General features: G+C 41.8%; 1 protein-coding gene across 7 annotated transcripts in view; it reads right to left on the bottom strand.

Annotated features, from left to right (window-relative positions):
* ZNF827 (zinc finger protein 827) overlaps nucleotides 1–20010 on the bottom strand; it is a 187993-nt gene that overhangs the window by 45105 nt on the left and 122878 nt on the right. For all 7 annotated transcript variants that reach the window (XM_069558545.1, XM_069558546.1, XM_069558547.1 and 4 more), the window contains exon 8: nucleotides 19167–19270. In XM_069558545.1, coding sequence (XP_069414646.1) covers nucleotides 19167–19270 — 104 coding nt within the window. The remainder of the gene's footprint in view (nucleotides 1–19166; nucleotides 19271–20010) is intronic.

The raw sequence follows: 20010 nt of genomic DNA, 5'->3' as shown, positions 1-20010 counted from the left end.
CCAAAAAAAAAAAAAAAAAAAAATCCAGTTTCTCAAAATGGACGTAGATTTCCTCAAATTAATTTTTCTTTGTTATTATTTGTTCTAACACATGATGTGCTACCCTGAAGAGAGGTCACTATTGCTAGGAACAATGAATCAATCAAGGACTTTCTAACTATAAAGTCTCTTAAGTGGACATTTCTATTTAAAATAACAAAGTCTGCAAGTCATACTGAGAAAGACAAATACTGTATAATTTAACGTTTATGTGGAATCTAAAAAATACAACAAACTAGTGAATATAACATAATAGAAGCAGACTCACAGATAGAGAGGACCAACTGGTAGTTACCAGCCGCAGAGTGGAGGGGCAATCCAGGTGGAGAAGGTATTAAGAGGCATAAAGTATTAGGTATAAAATAAGCTTCAAAGAAAACCTAGAAGGGCACGATGGGGAGGAAGTGGGAGCGACGGTCAAGTGGGAGGGGACATGGGTTAACCCACAGCCGATACATGTTGACGTCTGGCAGAAACCAACACAATACTATAAGGCAATTATCCTTCAATTAAAAATAAATAAAAAATTTTAAAAAGATATATTATAAAACACAGGGAATATACCCAATATTTTATAATAACTATAAACAGAATATAACCTTTAAAACTTGTGAATCTCTATACTGTACACCTGTAAGTTACACATTAATATGGTACAACTATACTTCAATTAAAAAAATGTTAAAAAAAAAAAAAGCAAAATAGCAAAGCCCTTTTAGAGATTTTTGACCAGTTTTGTTCTCACACACCAAAAGAAAATGAACACACACACACTCACGAGCGAAAATGGATGTAAATGGACTGCTTATAAAGGTTTCTCCTTCTCCACCCCCAACCCTTCCCCAGGGAATTCTGAAGCTTGCATCACCCCGGAGGAAACTAATTCAGACTCACTCTCCAACTTGATATTAAGTAGTCAACCTCACAGCTTGCCAGCAAGGAATGGGCTGCTGCTTTATCACTGAGTCATATTATCTCATTCCCTATCTCAGCAAACGGGCTCTGAATGGCTTGGCTGAAAAATGATATGGTAACAGGTCTAATCTAGAGAACCCTCCGCTTTATTCTGGTGGCTGGAAAGAACTTAAAATAAAAATTTAGCCAAACAATGTATTACAGGATGCGAGTCTTGAAAAGTCTATGAAGAATCTCCATTTCCTCAGATATTACGGATGACATTACAGTATTGTTAAAACGGGATTTCAGCAACTGAGGATTGCTGGAAATCGGGGGGCAGAGGTACATATTTAGTTGGAAGGTCATCTTGAACCGGAGTTTTTGATGGGTAGTACTTGGTTGTATTTCTAATAAATTTCTTATGAAGTGCTATTTCCATGAAAGGGGAAAGGCACCCTCCCCGACCACACACACCTCATATTAGGAGGACCCCTCCCTGGTAATCCGGTGGTAAAGAATCCGTCTGCCAATGCTGGGGATGCGGTTCAATCCCTGGTTGGGGAACTAAGATCCCACATTCCATGGGGTAACTAAGCTTGCATGCCAAAACTACAGTCAGAGTTGCACTATGAGACAGCCCGAGTGCCTCAACAAAGAGCAACTTAAAATCCCACCTACTGCAACGAAGGTCAGATGTGGCAAAAGAGGTGCACAAAATTTCCCCCCCCCAAAATCAAATTATGTGTGAGCACATATGACCTCTTCTGATCATCAGTAATGCATGTCGGCTGGCTTCCCTCGTAGTTCAGTCAGTAAAGAATCTGCCTGCAATGCGGGAGATCCAGGTTTGATTTCTGGGTTGGGAAGATCCCCTGGAGAAGGGAATGGCAACCCCCTCCAGTATTCGTGCCTGGAGAATCCCATGGACAGAGGAGCCTGGCGGCCTACAGTCCACGGGGTCACAAGAGGCGGACACGACTTGGTGAATAAACCACCACCACCAATGCATGTAGGTAACAAATATTGAGGAGTTCTGTGGTAAATAACGGATGTTATTGTTTTACACAATATAATTTGCTATAACATTTGGAAAGAGCCATCATTAGTGGTTTTACGACTGTAAATCAGGTCTCCAAAGGCAGAACTGGCAAAAAACACATATACAATAGCCTCTAGGCATGCTTTGTGAGCGTCTGTTAGAGTAATTTGCAGTTTTATTGGTGAATTCATAGTTCCCTGACATAGCTCTTTATAAATAAAGCTGGAGAAATTCTTGGATGAAGCTAAATTCCCTTCTCTTATGAAGGCATTCTCTTGTCTACAATGAATTCTAAATAATACAAACATCTAAATAATAGATTTGTCTTGTCATTTTGTTTTAAAAATTATGGTTTCAAATTCTGTAACTTTCCAAGCTTTTTTATTATTGAATTTTGTAGACTTTTCTCCATAAATACTCAGTTGGCTATCTTGATAGTCAATTTTAACTGATTAAGAAAAAAAAAACCAAATTGAACTAGGTACAGTAAAAATATTAACCCTCTTTTTTATTTTTTATATTAACATTTAAAATTTTAATTATGACTTTTTATTGAAGTATAGTTGATTTACAACATCATGTTAGTTTCAGGTCTACAGTGCAGTGACTCAGTTTTATCCACGTGTGTGCATCAGTACTTCACACACACATACACACATATATATACTCTTTCCAAGATTCTTTTCCTTACAGGTTATTACAAAATATTAAGCACAGTTCCCAGTGCGAAATAATCCCTCTTTCATAACTTAATAGTAAGGAAAATTAAATGAGATAAATATTGGGCAACGCTCAGCACCACTAATTAATTATAACAGCGATATGCACAGACTTCATCCAAAAGGATACCCAGCAAATTAACTTTCTCTGACTCTCCTATCATTATTCAGGGCCTCTCTGTTTCCATTAAGCCTTTCAGGAGACTTTATTAAGCCTTTAAAGATTAAACAAGAGTGAGTCAGATTAACTTTTTAAAATGGAAGTGAGAGTCTGTCATTTCTCTGCTCAAAACATTCCCGTGGTTCCTGAGATACTTGCAGGAAAGGCCCAGTCCTAGAGAGTCTCCTGCAGGCTCTGCAGGCTCTCCCCCTGCCTCCCCTCCAGCCGCCTCTCTTCCTGCGACTGCTTCCCGGAGCCAAGCCCATCTTCACCTCCGGACCTTGTAGTAACTGATCCCTTTACCCAGAACTGTACTTCCTTAGGGGGAACTTTCTCTGACCATCCTACCTTTGACGGCCTCTTCCCAACCCCCCTTACCTAACAGTTTAGCTTTTTCATGATGTTATTAAATAGTATAGAAATAAAATTATATATTCCACAAAATGTTATACATTTTAATAATGCTATTATACATGTGGGTGTATATATTATAATTATTTGTGTATGATCTGTTTCTCTCTCTAGAATGTAAACCCCGTAATGACAGGGACCTGGTTCTGTTCACTGCTATTCTCTGGACCTAAAAAAGTATTCAGTATATCACAGCTGCTCCATAAGTGTTTGTTGAATGAATAAACTTTATTTTCACCTGAGGGGTACATAAAACTCCTAATAGCTTCTCAGATGCTCATCAAATACTTAATGCTACTCAGGCCCTTTTATATTTAATCCCCATTTCATAGCATCTCAGCGTCCTTTGACACTGATGGAGAAGAATGAAAATAATCTAAGGGCTGGTAAATCTGTCTGCAACCACAAAAATTGTTTTTCTAATTGACCTCTTCTGTTGGGAAACTAAACAGATGCAACCACAATGTGAATGCTCATTCTACTTCTTGATAAAACTACTGAAAACATTCTCCATCAGCAGCTAGTATTTTATTAATTATATCTAAGTGAATCATATTTATTTAGATATAAGTAAAGTACTATTTGCTTAGATATTAGATATTTACTTAGGGACCAACAGTGCAATGTAACAGAACAAAGGGCCATTCCGTGACACACTATTTTCAACAACCCAGTTGAGTAAGACTGCTCCAACAGCTGGTGCTCTAAGATAAATTTAATTCATTAACCTCCCTTGCACGGTTAAAAATAAGTAACCATCCTCAAACTTCCAATCATTCCTTAAGTGAGTTTAGTATGTAGCCAAACTGGAATATGTACATATACAGACTGTGGCCATATTTATATTTCATATGAAGATTTTATAGTTCTTTGTTAATAACTTATAGGATATGTAACTTAAATTTTTTGAAATGACTCTGCCAGTATTTGTTCATTGTAACACAAGATGTTTGGGAACTTTGTATGGGACCATGAGAATATTATGATGCAATTCAAAGTATTATGAATCTTACCTTCCTCCCTTAACAACTTACTCACTCTAATAAATTTGATTTTTTTAATAAGCGTTCCATGCTCATTAGAGAAAACTAGAAGAACACAGACAAATGGGGAAAAAAACCCCAAACCATGACAGTTCTCATCATTACCCAAAGACAACTGCTATGAACATTTTGGTGAACTTTCATTTTATTCCCTTTTCATGTCCAAATGCCTTAAAAAAAAAAAAAGACATTAATTACTATGAAAGGCTTGTAATCCAAGGCAAGTCTTAGTATGACACCAGCGATGATATTTTTAAAATACCACATTTTCGAGTGATAAAAGTAACAGTTGGGAGATAGACCGGAGTGCTTTAAAAATTAACATTTTTCATAAAAATGAAAAACAATTTGGCCAAAAATAGTGTTAAAAATAACTTTCACATACCGAAAGCATGCCTACATGTTAAAAGCATTTGCAAGAGTACACATTTTTTTTTCCTGAGTAAAATTTTCCCCTGCTTTTCTTTTGGCAAGTACCTACACAGTACATACAAAATTAGTGAGCAAAAAAAGTAATTTGTGTGAGTCATCTTGCCTTTAAGACAAAATAGTTACCTAAAATCCATATAACCCATTAATTCTTGCCTCCACACTGTAGCAAAGATTGAGAACCAGAGTTTGGACCTAGTCTTTTTTATTTTTTAAAATCATTCTACCCCTGGGCTACCTGACTCCCCTAACTATTCTGTTTCCCATTCCTATTACAGAGCTCATTTCCTTGATAACCTCACCATTCCCTTTCTTGGGACTCACCCATTCACGAATATTCCAACTAAACATCCCTAAGCCTAATTCCATTCAAGTTAAAAGAGGAGCAACTCATCAGAAGGACTCATCTCTGGATACTTAAGGCAGGAAACTCAAATCTTGAGACAGATGAGTCATTTGACTGGAAAGCCCTGGATGGGAAGAAGGTCCCCAAGGGTGCATGTCACAGAAGATGAGAAAATCATGAATACCTAAGGTGCCAATCAGGGCAAGACATGAGACTGGGTGGCATCCCTTTGTCTGAAGTACTCTGACATCTTAAGATAGGTTCTGTGTTCCAAACATCCCTTACAAGATTTTCCCCAACATTTTCATCTCTTCCAGCTGAAAGTATCTCTGTTCACTTCAGTATATCTGCCATTTTTTTCTGGGATCACATTTAAATGTGGTTCTGTTGATGCTGATTGCCTTGTCCAAAGCCCCAGGCCTTATCTTCACGATAAAAACTTCCAAGTGGCGTCAAGTGTTCAGTACCAGAACAAACAACATAGATTCACCTTTGTTCAAATGATGTTCTGATGATAAAAATAATGCATGCTTACTGCAAAAACAAAAGTCCATAAAATATAAGTAAAAGTCATTTGAAAGTCTAATAACTCTGAGACAACAATGAACATTTCTACATCTATCCTTCCTGAATCTTCCCCTATACACACACATGTTTACAAACCATGTATGCACGAAGATCTGTAACCTGATTTATATCCTCATGAAATGAAACGCTCAATTAACTCTGGCATCTTGCTAGGGGAGTTCACCAAGGGAAGATGGCTAAGAATTACTGCTTTATGTGTATTTTTCTGAGTTCATTTAATCTAGACAGTATTACGGATCCAAGCCATCATATATGTAAACAATAAATTCTTAAAAAAAAAAGAAAAGTGATTTGAATACATAGGTATCTCTCAACTTTTTTTAACTTTAAAAATTATATAAAAGTAATGTAAATCAATGCTAAAAAATAGAACAAAAGATATAAATTGAAAAATGAAAGCACCTCTCTCACTATCCCTCTTCTCCCAATCTCAGTTCTTTTCACTCCTCGTGGTAACTCATCACTGTTCAGAGTTCATACGTGGGGAGATTATGTCCACATATGCAAGCATACTATGTGTACATGAAGTGTACCACGTCTTTTTTTAAGAAAAATACAAACGAGACTATGTCAATCATGTTGTCTGTAGCTAGCTTTTTAAAAATCTAACAATCTTAGACATCTTTGCAAATTAAATTCTAAAAGATCTCCTTCCTCCTTTTTTAATAGCTGTGGCTTTTTCCACCAAATATCCTATGGTTAATTTCACCAGTTCTTTGCCTGTGGACACTTGATTTGTTTTCAGATCTTTATGCCAAAAGCACAGCCTTGTCCGTATACCTTAGTGCTACTTGTTCAAGTCTGTTGGTAGATGAAATTCTTAGAATGGCACATCGGGGTCCAAGTTCGTAAAATAACAGGGAACATTGTATTTCTCTGTAACATACAGAATGCATTTCTTATTAACATAGAGACTGCATTTCTTATTGATGTGTTTAGTAGAGTATTTAATGTAAAACTTGCCTCATGTAAGTTCCACAGTGGCTCATAATAGAAAAAAGAGAAGGGAAGATAGGGCTGAGACAGAATGCAAAGCACTTCGCTGTTGTTCAGCTGCTCAGTCGCGTCCAGGTGTTTGCAACCCCATGGACTGCAGCACATAGGCTTTCCTGTCCTTCACCATCTCCCGGAACTTGTTAAACTCATGTCCATTGAGTCGATGATGCCATCCAACCATCTCTTCCTCTGCTGGCCCCTTCTCTTCCTGCCTTCGATCTTTCCCAGGATTAGGGTCTTTTCCAATGAGTCAGATCTTCGCATCAGGCAGCCAAGGTATTAGAGCTTCAGCTTCAGCATCAATCCTTCCAATGAATATTCAGGATTGATTTCCTTTAGGATTGAGGGGTTTGATCTCCTTGCAGTCCAACGGACTCTCAAGAGTTTTCTCCAACACCACAATTCAAAAGCATCAATTCTTCGGTGCTTATTCTTTTTTATGGTCCAACTCTCACATCCATACATGACCACTGGAAAAACCAGAGCTTTGACTATGTGGACCTTTGTCGGCAGAGTAATGTCTCTGCTTTTTAATACACTGTCTAGAAATTGGAAATGTTTTAGTCGATCAGTTGTGTCTGAGTCTTTGCAACGCCATGGACTATAGCCCACCACGCTCCTCTGTCCATGGAGTTCTTCAGGCAAGAATACTAGAGTAGGTAGCCATTTCCTTCTCCAGGGGATCTTCCTGACCCAGGGATTGAACCTTGGTCTCTTCCATTATAGGCAGATTCTTTACTGTCTGGACCACCAGGGAAGCCTAGGAGGAGAAAAGTAACTGAGGGCAGAAACAGCTGTGGGTGTGTGTGGTAGGGGGAAGAGGTGAGTGGGTGGGTAGGGGGATCTCCACCTCCAGGGGCCACATCTCTGCTGATTTTTGCAAAGGTGAGGAGGAAGGCATAAGACTACGGAGGGGTGTAGCCTGACAGTGGTAGAAAGCTGTTTCTCTCTTCAGGTGTAAGAAACAATTGAGGAAACAAGAAAACTTGCAGGACATTTCCTGAGCAAGAGGGAAAAGCCATGGATCACGTTTTAATAATTTGCAAAAAAATATATTTCCACATTCCCAAGGGCTTCAGGCCTGAATTCAAATCTGACTCACACAAAGTTTCCCATTAGTATGAATGAGAGACTCCTATGTGAACTTCTGCCTTATTTGAATCAATATATAACACTGTCTCTCAATAAAATAATTAACTCGAAAAGAGAGGCTGATTCGATAGAGCAGCTGGCACATGGATGAGAAAACAATTCTATTTGAAATAATTTCAAGCTTTGTAAGACTGATGACATAGGGAATTTTATGCCTGGGAAATTTTGTTATTACACATGAAAGTCACTATTGGAGTTTCACATTAATTCCTGTGTTAGCCTTTCACATCAAACCACTGAGTGTTCTTGGACCTCCATCTTCCACTCTCTGCTCTCAGAATGCTGCTCTGGAGTTTCTTTAGTGGCAGTCAGATCTGTATCTAAGGTGAAAAAAGGAACACAAAGACCCTACAATCTTTCTCCTGTCAAGCTTAACTGTTTAATTCTAAGAAGAGAATTATGTCAGGGTAGTCACCCACATTAGCAAGAGAAACCAAACAGATTTGGAAAAAAGCTACATTGCACACCTTACATATATAAAGGGGTCCATTTTAACCTACAGTCAAAAACAGATCTGTGTCATAATCAAAGTCTTATCGGATCTCTCTTTAGAACATTTAACACTGGCTCTACAAACAACAGAATGTTTCAGTGCTGTTTTCATCCAAGATTGATGAGCAGTTACACTTGGTGGTGGCTTCTGGGTGACGTCGTGGTCAACAGGTCAGCCTATGCCCACCAGGGAGTTTACTGCCAAGGGTAGAAGGCTGATGATTACACAGGAAATTCTAAAATATCCAAGGAGACCGAAGGAAGTGGCACCTAACCCAGTTTTGGAGTGGAAGGGAATGATTTCCAAAGGATGCTGCTGCTGCTGCTGCTGCTGCTAAGTCACTTCAGTCGTGTCCGACTCTGTGTGACCCCATAGACGGCAGCCCACCAGTCTCCCCCGTCCCTGAGATTCTCCAGGCAAGAACCTTCTCCAATGCATGAAAGTGAAAAGTGAAAGTGAAGTCGCTCAGTCGTGTCCGACTCCTAGCGACCCCATGAACTGCAGCCTACCAGGCTCCTCCGCCCATGGGATTTCCAGGCAAGAGTACTGGAGTGGGTCGCCAGTGCCTTCTGAGACTATTAAAAACCAAACAAACAAAAAACAGCCTATAGGGAGAGACTTGCAGGTATCAGTTAGACTTTATCCTGAGAGCAATGGGAAGCCACCAGGGTGGAGAGTGGGATGAAGAGATATGCCTTACAGAAAGATTATGGCCGCAGGATGGGGGGACAGGAAGACCAACCAGAGGCCACTGCTGTAACCCAGAGGGATCATGATGGGAGACGTGAATTAGGTTACTGGCATTTGGGATAGAAAGGAAAACCCTCATTTAGGAGAAATGGAGGAGGAAGAACCACCGTGGGAACACAGGGTAACTGGGTGGAAATGGAGGGTGGAGAAGAGGCGATAACAGAAGGCGATGCAGCAAGCGCCGCCACTCCCACCTCCCCTCCCCACCATCACCCCGGCTTTACCACTTCAGTACCCGCGGGGCTTCCTCTGGCCCCAGGAGTCTGCTCTGCCCTCCTGTGTGGCTGAGACCAGGGTGTTGGGGAACTGACTCTCCCTGGAGCAGCATGAATCCCAGCTCTCTAAGCCCCTCAGGCAGAAAAGCCCTGCGGTGTGTCCTCCACAACTTCCCAGAGTCCCCCGGGACAAGAATCTCTGGGTTGTCCACCCAGGAAACCTGTCTGAGAAGGAACCCGGTGCTGGTGTCTTCCTTTCCCTGACTGGCTTCCCCATCCCTCTCCCAGGGTCTCCTGGTCTCGCTGCCTTAAAAAACACTCCTTGCACAAATATCTGTCTTAGGATCTGCTTCCGGAGGAAGCTGAATAAATGGTGTTTAACCTTAAAGCTCCTGTGGTTTGTACCACGGGAGGGTGGTGATGCTACCCTCTAGGCTAGGAAAGAAGACAGAGAAGAGGGTTTTCATCCATTCTCATTATTTGGGGAGGGGAGGGACAGAGGGGAGGAAAAATGATACATTTAACTAGGGACCTGTTGAGTCTAAAGAACTTGCAAGAACCCCTATGTGGGATGTCTCAATAGAACATGAGAAAGAGGCTGTGGGGCCCGGATTTCATGAGGCCAATGCAAAGACTACCCATACCTCTGTGCTTCTACCTCACACCTTTCTTTCCTGGACGATAAATTGAAAACAGAAATGGTAAGGACTCTGCTAAAGGAAACACACTGCATGAGAGAGAACGGCCCCCAAATAAAGCCCCTGATTGTCATTCCAACAACTGCATGGAGAAACGGCTGTGGTGTGATGTGGGGGGCAGGGGGGGAGGCGGCATCTCTTACCACGGCGAGGTCCCCATTTGGCCTGCATGTGGGAATATAGAATGGATCAGTTTAAATGAAAAATAGATGGTCTAGTTTGCAAGTGGAATGGCTTTTCTTTTTTTCTACCCTGGTTACTGGAGGGCAGTTGCTGCCATGCAAAGGAATAAACACAAAGAAGAAATTTCGTGAAATGAGAATATGTATTTTTGATAGCAAAGGAATGGAAGAACGTACTGTATATACAGAAAAGGCCTTGTAGATTGAATTAGCCTATCCCAAACTGAAGCCAGGGTCACCACGTGGCAATTTTCAAACAAATACTCTCCATCGTCCATTACACGTACTTGAGGATTTGACCTTTTATAGCACTATTCATTCTCCAAGCATCTCAATAGTCTTTGCAAAAAAGTAAAAACACAACCACGGGCACTGCATAGGTCTTATAAATGGCATGCAGAAAATTTTATGCTCTGCTCACAGGAAGACATGAGGCCAGGGCCAAAGTGTTCACAGCCCCAGGGGAAAAGCTGTACCTGAGAAATAAAGTTCTTAAACTGGGTTTTCTTTCCCATGTAATAAACTTGGAATAGTTTATTATAAGATATTGAATATAGCTCCCTGTGCTATATGGTAAGTCCTTGTTGTTTATCTGTTTTATATACAGTAGTTAGTTTCTGCTAATCCCAAGCTCCTAATTTATCCCTCCCCGCCCCTTCCTTCCCTGGTAACCACAAGCTTGTTTACTTAGTCATTAAAAAAGAAAGAAAGAAAGAACACCATTGGCAGCAAAATGGATGGACCTAGAGATTATCATGGTAGGTGAAGTAGGTCACACAGAGAAAGATAAATGTTGTATGCTATCACTTGTATATGAACTCATTTACAAAATGGAAAACTGGGTTTTTAAAAGGGCTTTTGTATGTCACCATTTCCCACAAACACAAAAGTGTTGATGAGTATCTTCAATACCAAGCGACTCAACCCTAGTGCCCTCTGGGCAGAGATAAAGGGATTTGGCCCAAAAACCACAGTGGTTTTTTTTTTTCCTCCTCTGTCTTTGTGGCTTCCATGCACAGCTCAGGTGAGGCACTGAAGCTGGAAATACCTTTTTCCTTTGGAAAGGTTACCCCCCTCAAAAAAAGTGAGCCTCCCCTTCAGTATGTGAACACCACAACCGCTGGTCTGCAGAGATTGATTAGTTATATTTTTGAGAAGATTAACGTGGATACACAGCTGACTGTGGTTAAAGCAAGACCTTTCACTGCCAAAAAAATTTCAGTGGAGTCAACAGCTCCTCTTTGCAATTCATCTACACTCTAAGACCAAACTAGGCTAGTGAGGGGCAAATGGGGCTAGGTGTGAGCACATTGTTCTTAGTCTCAAAAATCTAGACTTCCCAGGTGGTGCTAGTGGTAAAGAACCTGCCTGCCAGTGCAGAAGATGTAAGAGACGTGGGTTCGATCCTTGGGGCAGGAAGATCCAAGAGGGAATGGCAACCCACTTCAGTATTCTTGCCTGGAGAATCCCATGGACAGAGGACCCTGGTGGGCTACAGTGCATAGAGTCGCAAAGAGTCAGACACCACTGAAGCGACTCAGCACACAGGCAACACTATCTGGATCAGGACGTTCCACAACGATGAAAACTTCTCCCTCTAGTAAACAGCTGGACAGACCACGTAGCCAATATACTGCAAGTGCGTCAGTGACATTCTATGAGCCGCACAGAACAGTTTCCCACCTTGAAACACACGTTATGCGACAAACAGAGATATTCCTATAAACTAAAAGTTGTCTGATTGAAGGCAGCCGGCATCATCATCTCCTTCACGTCTCTGAAGTGAAGGCGCACTCCTACTGATGGCGTGGAGGTGGCCACATGGCATCGGGACCCATCTATTTGTGAACAAGCCAGTTAGCCCTAACACACGCAGACACAGTCATAAGTACACAGCCTGATGAGTTTCCACAAAACTACCTACCATGTAAACAGCAGTCAGATCAATAAAGCAGCCAGCTTCCCAGAAGTTCTTCTCAGCCACTACCACCCCCAATACTGTCATTCAAGAATTATGTTTAAATTCTTGTTCCTTCCCCAACTCTTAGCAGAAGTGGTAGAATTTCTAGTAGACTAGACTGATGTTCCCTTGGACCAGCATATAGTTTTGGCTCTACAAAGGAAAATAAAGGAACCTGAGCTGAAGTTACAGTACCAAAAAGGGAGACGTGAAAGAAGCCTGAAGCTCCTATATTCTCTTTCTACTGGAACCTTAGTTAGGATTCTGATTCCCAGTTGAGAACTTTTTCTTTTCTGTCCCTGACCAGTTCACAACTCATTTCAGTGCTGTGTTTTATTTAACCAGAAGGTTTTAACCCAGTTTCACAAAACTATTTCCTACAGCTCAGACCATCCATGAAAGATTACTGAAAATAAATATTGTTTCTTTAAGTTTCTTGACCAAAAGAAACACTTCAAGTGACACTGATTACCAAAGTATTAAAGGAAGAAAGAAAAGAAGTGGAAGAGAAGAGGACAGAATTAGAATCATTGTAACAAACAGTATATTCTTATCTTGTCACTGCTTTGAAGTATCTTATTTAAAGGACCACTTTTTATTTCTCACTACAAGAGGGCCATCCTTCACATGTCAACTGGGAGTGTGTGTGGGCAAACACTGGAGAGGCGTGCTCCTGTGCTCACTGCTGGGGACGTGTTATCTGACTTAGGAGGCAGTCTGACAGGGCAGAAAGAGAGAAGATGTACTGTGGAGTTCTGGGGCTGCCGCTCACCAACTGGATGACCTTGAACAAATAATTACAGGTATATCTTGCTTTACTGTGCTTCACAGATTCCATTAAAAAAAAAACAAATTGAAGGTTTGTGGCAACTTTGCATTGTCACATGATGGCATTTTTTAGCAATAAAGTAATCTTTTAAATAAGGTATGTACACTGTTTTTTTTTTTTTTTTAATGGTTTCTCTGGTGGCTCAGACAGTAAAGAATCCACCTGCCAGTGCAGGAGACTCAGGTTCGATCCCTGGGTTGGAAAGATTCCCTGGAGGAGGAAATGGCAACCCACTCCAGTATTCTTGCCTGGAGAATCCCAAGGACAGAGGAACTTGGTGGCCTCAGTCCATGGAGTCACCAGAAGCTGCACACAACTTAGCAACTAAACCACCACTACCCTCATACTATCTTTTAGAAATAATGCTACTGCATATTTAATAGACTACAGTACGGTATAAATGTAACTTTTATACACACCGAGAAACCAAAAAAATTGTGTCACTCACCTTATGGTGCTATCTGCTTTATTGTGGTGGCCTAGAACTGAACCCACAAAACCCATAATCTCTCCGCAAAAGGTACAAACGTCCAGTTATAAGATAAACAAGTCCTGGGGATGTATTGTACAACCTAGTGACTATAGTTAGCAATACTATATTGCATATTTGAAAGGTTCTCAGTCACAAGAAAAAAAATTTGTAACAATGAAGTGATGGCTGTTAACTAGGCTTACTGTGGGGTTCATTCTGCTATATATATATATACATATATATATACACACATTTATATAAAATCATTAGGTTGTGCATCTTAACCTGTCAATTACATCTCAATAAAACAGGAGGAATGGTATGACGGCTCTCTGAACCTCCATTTAGTTATCTGTAAGTTCAGCTTAATTCCTGCGTCTCAGGGATTCCCAAGCAGTGTAGTTGTAAAGAATCTGCCTGCCAATACAGGAGACACAGGAGATGCAGATTCAGTCTCTGGGTTGGGAAGATCTCTTGGAGAAACGAATGGCAGCCCACTCCAGTATTCCTGCCTGGAGAATCCCATGGGCGGAGGAGCCTGGCGGGCTACAGTCCACGCGGTCACAGAGAGTCAGACACGACTGAGCACACCATGCCTATGTCTCCATGGGTTGTTTTCAAAATTAAATGAGATGACACAGATCCTGGGCCTGACAATTTAGCAGGTCCTTGATAACCATCAACTTCCTCCTCTGCACAGGACAAATTTGTTTACTCAAAAAAGGAGCTTAAGCCACAGAATGATATACACCAACAACACCCCATGTTCTACTGTTTGTCCATGACTTAGTGTGAATTTTAAAAGAATCTGCTTTGTTTGAAAAGGGATTGAAGAAAACACGTTGTTGTAATCCAGAAAAGCTTGGTATGTCTCTGTCTCGAGAAAGGAGTGGGGAAATCTTAACATACATATCTTTTAACCCACTGCCTGAGAGGTCATTCCTATCTGGCCAGTAGCATGGCAGGCGATCACTTAGTTGCTGGTGGCATTCTAATGCAAGGCACCATTAATTTAGATTTCAGAAAATTATATATGACACAGTACAACTTGTATTAGATTGATGAGCAGAACAGAAAGAGGAAAATGGATCAAGAATTGGCCTGGGGACAAGGCAGACCATTCCAAATCCATCTTTTTATTTAACATCAAACCTGATTGGCATATCCGGTCTTGAACTAGATTTGCCCATGTTCTTTACTGCTTGTTTGGATGACATAACCAATAACCAGAAAAAAAGAGTTTCTTTTTTCAAAGGGAAGTTAGCAAATAGTGGGGGAAGGGATTGACAAACACAATTGCTGATATGTTTGGCAGTGTCTAACTCTAGGCTCCATTCGAAATAACAAACAGAAGCATCGGTGACTCCAAACACATGCAAGAATCCCACGGAGACCTGCGTTTTCCTTTGCACTCGCTCTGCTTGTGTTTTTGTTTTATGGCGTAATACACAGCAAACATACTGTGACTTCAAAATCATAATAAAGCGGAACTGAAGCTCCACATTGCTGAAAAGCAGTGCTGGGCTGTCAATTCCTTCTTTTCATAGCCTTTGCTTCAGAAAGAGGATGGGAAGGCAGACAGAGCCGCAGATACAGTGGTTCTGGGGCTACTCCTTAAACAGATCTGCCCTTCATACCCACCCCCCCCCCCCAACCCCAGACCTCAGAATCTTTCCTCTATTACTGTAAATCTTTTACAAAGTGAGACAACTATCAATCAGACAAAGTACATTAAATTATGTGCACAGTCTGTAATTTTATCTCCGTCACAATTGGAAATCTCTTTTATCTCTTTTGTATAATCCCCATCAGCCACAGCACTGCCCAGGGAGCATGCAGTCATCTATTCACAGCCTTCAGGAAGATATTTTGTCCTCCCATCCCTCCAGCAGAAGGGGACAGCAGCTTTTAACTTATTGTTTTATTATGGATTCCTGGTGCTACCTCTGTCTAAGACGTTCGCAGCAAGTAAAAATGTTAGGTCTTGGCTCGTGAGCATTCTTTGGTTCTCAGGAAAGTCAGTCTAGAAATAGTGGCAACAACCAGGGCCAGGACACCATGCAGCTCTGTGTTTATTCTATTTCTCTGGGATGGTGGCAGCTGTGTGTCTCAGAGACCATCTGCCGGAGGCAAATGCCTAGTTAACTGTGCTATTCTCGAGCTCCCCATGATCCACGGTGCGACCATCTCTCCCCACTTTGCTTTCTCCCACATCGCTCGCTTCGTTCTCCACGGAGCTGAAACACAATCACCACTTACTGCTTGCACCCCGTCGGCCGGAGCTGCCAGACCTTAAATGATCCTCTCGCGTGATATACTCCCCTGCCCCATGGTCTCACTCCAAAGGCGTCTGGGAGACGCCTTTTCATTCCATTGATAGAGGTATCTAAATACATGCCAATATATATTGTTGAATGAAGGCCAGGGGTTTTCAGCATTTGCAGAGGGCTTTCTTGGATCTGGACTAGGCACATTAAACCTCATTAATTATGGTCTCCACTAATTGAGAATCTGAGATCATTCTCCAGGCTGACGTTTATCTTTGCATGATCTGTGGCAAGAAGTTTGCTAAGTAAATAAAGAATAGAAATAATATTTTAATGGTGACGTTTAAATTACCCAAGAGAAGGTGTCTAAGGATGCTGAGGCTCTTATTTATATACTGGCAACCAATGATCTTCTGCCTAGTCACTAAAGCAGGCTTTCTCCTTCCTGGCTTCCCCATTTCTGCTCAGTCACCATCACTCCCTAACTCAACATGCTTACAACAAAGCTAACCAGTCTTCCAAATTAGTTGACTAGCTTACTGCCTGCCTGTCCTATCCCCCTCTTTCTTTTCTCAAATCCAGGCCTTCATTCAACTCTTGAGGGTCCCTTGGACAGCAAGGAGATCAAACCAGTCCATCCTAAAGGAAATCAACCCTGAATATTCATTGGAAGGACTGATGCTAAAGCTGAAGCTCCAACACTTTGACCACCTGATGTGAACAGCCAACTCTTTGGAAAAGACCCTGATGCTGGGAAAGATAAAGGGTAGAAGGGGGCGACAGAGGATGAGATGGTTGGATGGCATCATAGACTCTATGGATATGAGTTTGAGCACACTCAAGGTGATAGTGAAGGACAGGGAAGCCTGGCGTGCTGCAGTCCATGCGATCGCAGAGCTGGACACAACTGACCGAGTGAACCACCACCACAACAGGCCTTCGTTAACAGTGCTAACCTGGTACTAGAGCATCTCCACTGGGCAACTCCTTCTATTTTCTACGGGAATTCATGATTCTTATACCCTAGAATCTTAAGATCTTTAACTGTAGCTTCAAAATGTCTTTGTTCCCAGCACTGCACTTATCAAAGTCCCAGAATAAACATAGGTTTATGATATCTATCTGAGACCTCTGAGGTCTGACACATTTTGGGATTCACACTTCTTCTGATTTCTGGGTGATAATGTGGTACATAAGACATGATTTTATGTTACACTCCACTGGGCCTTCATCATCAAGCGCATTGATATTTCTGCAAAAAAATGTATGAATTTCACCCTTGGCATAATACGTAAAGGCTATAAATAGCCTCCCATTAGGTTTTGCCACCAAGCAACTTATTCAAAAAGTTGTTCATTTCAGAACTGTGGGTAAGGGACTGGGGAGCTCAAGTGGGTGGCATACAATGGCCATTTACCACTGTCCAGATGTCAAAGACACGTTTTCTTAAACAGTCTCCATACTGCAAAATCCTTTGTTTAGATTGGTTTTCTCCACAATTAGTCCAAATTATCAAGGTCTTTTCTTACAAAGCACATCTTCAAAGAGGTATTGCACATACCTCTTATGAAGCAAAGCATATCATTCAAAGCAGATACTGAGAACTTTGTGGTCACCAGGCTGTCTTTACCACTTTTAATTTTTCTAATTTTAACTCCATTTCTACAGCATATTTTACAAAAGGCCCCCTTTTAATGGTCTGTTTTGGAAAAATTTAACTATAGTCATTTTGCTTATCCTCTGCCTAAAGAAAGGCTTTTCCAAGAGCAGAGATGGGCTATCCCTCAGAATGTGGCTTTGCATTTTAAAAACCCAAGTGGTGCTGATTCTCCCCCTCAAAATAAGAGTTAACTTTTTTAAAGTGTGAGTTTTATCTAATTTGTAATAAAAGTCTGTCAAGCAAATCACAGGAAGCTCTCCATTCCCCCCTCAACACAGCACACACAGTTAAACATATTACTCTTTGAGGTCGAGCTGTAACTTAACTAATAAACCCTTCTTAAAATATAGCCAAGCTAAACGTTAAGCCAGCAATGCCGGGCTTGTATATACATCACAGGATGCTGGCTGTATGGGTCACAGCACTCTGACAGGCAATTCCTAGGCAGTTATTTTGACATTAGAAAGTCACAATCCATCAACTTAACAGCAGGGTGATAATTTGGGGACCGGGGAGATAGCTATTCAAAATGACACTGTGGGAAGTAAACAGCAGTTCAAATAGCCCCTGTTTGAGAATGAAGACATCAACTAAGCAGAATTTCTTTCCACCTCTAGAACCAGGTATTATGTAATATGTTTTTGTGTAAGCATGTTATTTATGGCGTTTGAATAGCCCTGAGAGGCTAACAAGCCTGCAGCTATCGGGGCCCTTTGGAGATGAGGAGAAATAGATCTGCCACCACAAGACTAAAGAATGACAAAGAGTGGCTTCTTCCCCATGGTTTGTCACGAACCACTTCCAACCACCACAAGCCAGTATCTCAGAAGATGCAACTCGGCTCTTTCTGAAACGAAAAACGCTCAGCTCTGCAGCCGTCTGCGTCCATGACATGGGTTCCTTGCATGTGATGGGTCCCCTGGACTTACTCTTGTGGGAATTCCCAGCCAACCACCCTGCTGTGAGCCCTTTCTGCAAACACATGGCCTTGTCTGTTTCTCCTGGACAAATGGATGGGTGCAGAGGCCACCGAGAGCTTCTGCGATTCTCTCAGTTTCTGGGAGCTGAAAGTTTCCTGGCTGTTGGTCTGGGGCTGGGATGGTGATGGGGAGTGGGTAGGGAGGGCGGGTTCCAGGACAGGGGTTCTCAAATGTTCTCACTTCATGACAACCCTAAGAGGGCACACAGAAGCCCTGAGGGATTGCCAGGTTGTTGGTAAGAGGAGGGCAAGCACATCTTTCCTTCTGCTATGGAAGGGAGCAATGAAAAAGGAAACTGGGCACTGATGCTGCAGTGGCAAAAGGGAGAGGGAGATGGATCTATGCAGATCCTTTAAGAAGAGAGGTGATATCTGGGTGGCAAGACCGTCTTAACAAGCTGTGTTGCTGCCATGGAAACCAAAGAGGTCTTTGTGGTGGCTCACGCTCCCCCGGGGTCATGACCTTCCCTGTCTGCGATTAGCAGTCTTGCCCTTGCCCTCGTCTATCTTCCCGGTTGCCTGCCTAAAATACTGACACCGTTGACAGCAAATTATTTCCAGGTTATACTTCGCTCTTTCAAAGGAATTCACTCTACGAATGAAGCATCAGCTGGTCAAGAACAATAAGCTCCTGCAGCAAAGAAGAATAGCCTTATTACTGTCTGCATTTTCTTTTAACAAACTTTTGTGGCTATTTAAATTGAGTTTCTCCCTTTTCAAAAACCAAGCTTCATATGAATACCTTCAACCTATGAGCTAAACATATCTGAAAATCCACGCATTTCAGAAAAGCAATTTTCAAGCAACCAATAGTAGAAGCAAGAGCGACAGTCTTTCCATACCTGGAGCTGATATTCTTCCGTGAAGCACAGATTCACTGGGCAGCAGGTCTTTTGAATTGGAGGTGAATGGTGATTGTCTAAAGGTATCTTCTGAAAAGAAAGGGCTGGGGGTGGGGGAAGAGGAGGTAAGTTTAGTAAATCAAAGTTATTTAAGATACCCATGCCCCCAATATATATGCATACACACAAACAAATGGGAAATAAAGTTTTTTTTTTTTAATGGTGTTTAGAGAATACACGATTGTGCTTTAAATGAAGAAAAATAAAATATATTACATCAGACAAGTACCATCTGTATACTCTGCCTACTGGTTTTACACTTAAGGTGAACATATGAAACAGCGTCTTTGAAACACTGTTAGACCCACAGTCAGGACAGCTGAGCAGTATATTGCACTATATGCTCTGTGAGTGTGCTGTGCCCCAGTGAACACACACCTCCTAGGTCAGGTCAGAAAAGCCCGTTTGAGGTTCTTTCCAGGGCGGAGACAGAGCGGCCCCAGCTCACCCACATTCTGTCCCCTGGTCCCTGGGGGACCAACGGCCTGTCTCAGAAGGGCAGATGGCTGGAGTGAGGGCCCACCGCGCTGATGGAAACGACTCACTGGTCCCCACAGGAACTTGAGTCTGCATCCTACAACTCTTTTGGTGTGGAAGGAGTTACAGCCAGCTAATGGGGCTGCTGGGAAGGACCCCGAGGAGCACTTTCATTTTCCAGGAAACTGAGGCTCTGACCTGAGTGATTCTAAACTCCCTTAGTGACTCAGCTAGAGCTAGACACCAGACACCCCAGGCAGGGTTTTGCCCTAACACCACAGTCACAGTGACCACAAACGCTCTGGCT

The sequence above is a fragment of the Ovis canadensis genome, chromosome 17 (genome assembly GCF_042477335.2).
Source record: "Ovis canadensis isolate MfBH-ARS-UI-01 breed Bighorn chromosome 17, ARS-UI_OviCan_v2, whole genome shotgun sequence".
Classification (NCBI taxonomy): Eukaryota; Metazoa; Chordata; class Mammalia; order Artiodactyla; family Bovidae; genus Ovis; species Ovis canadensis.
The sequence above is the reverse complement of the archived record's forward strand: the minus strand, read 5'-3'. Positions and strand labels throughout refer to the sequence as shown.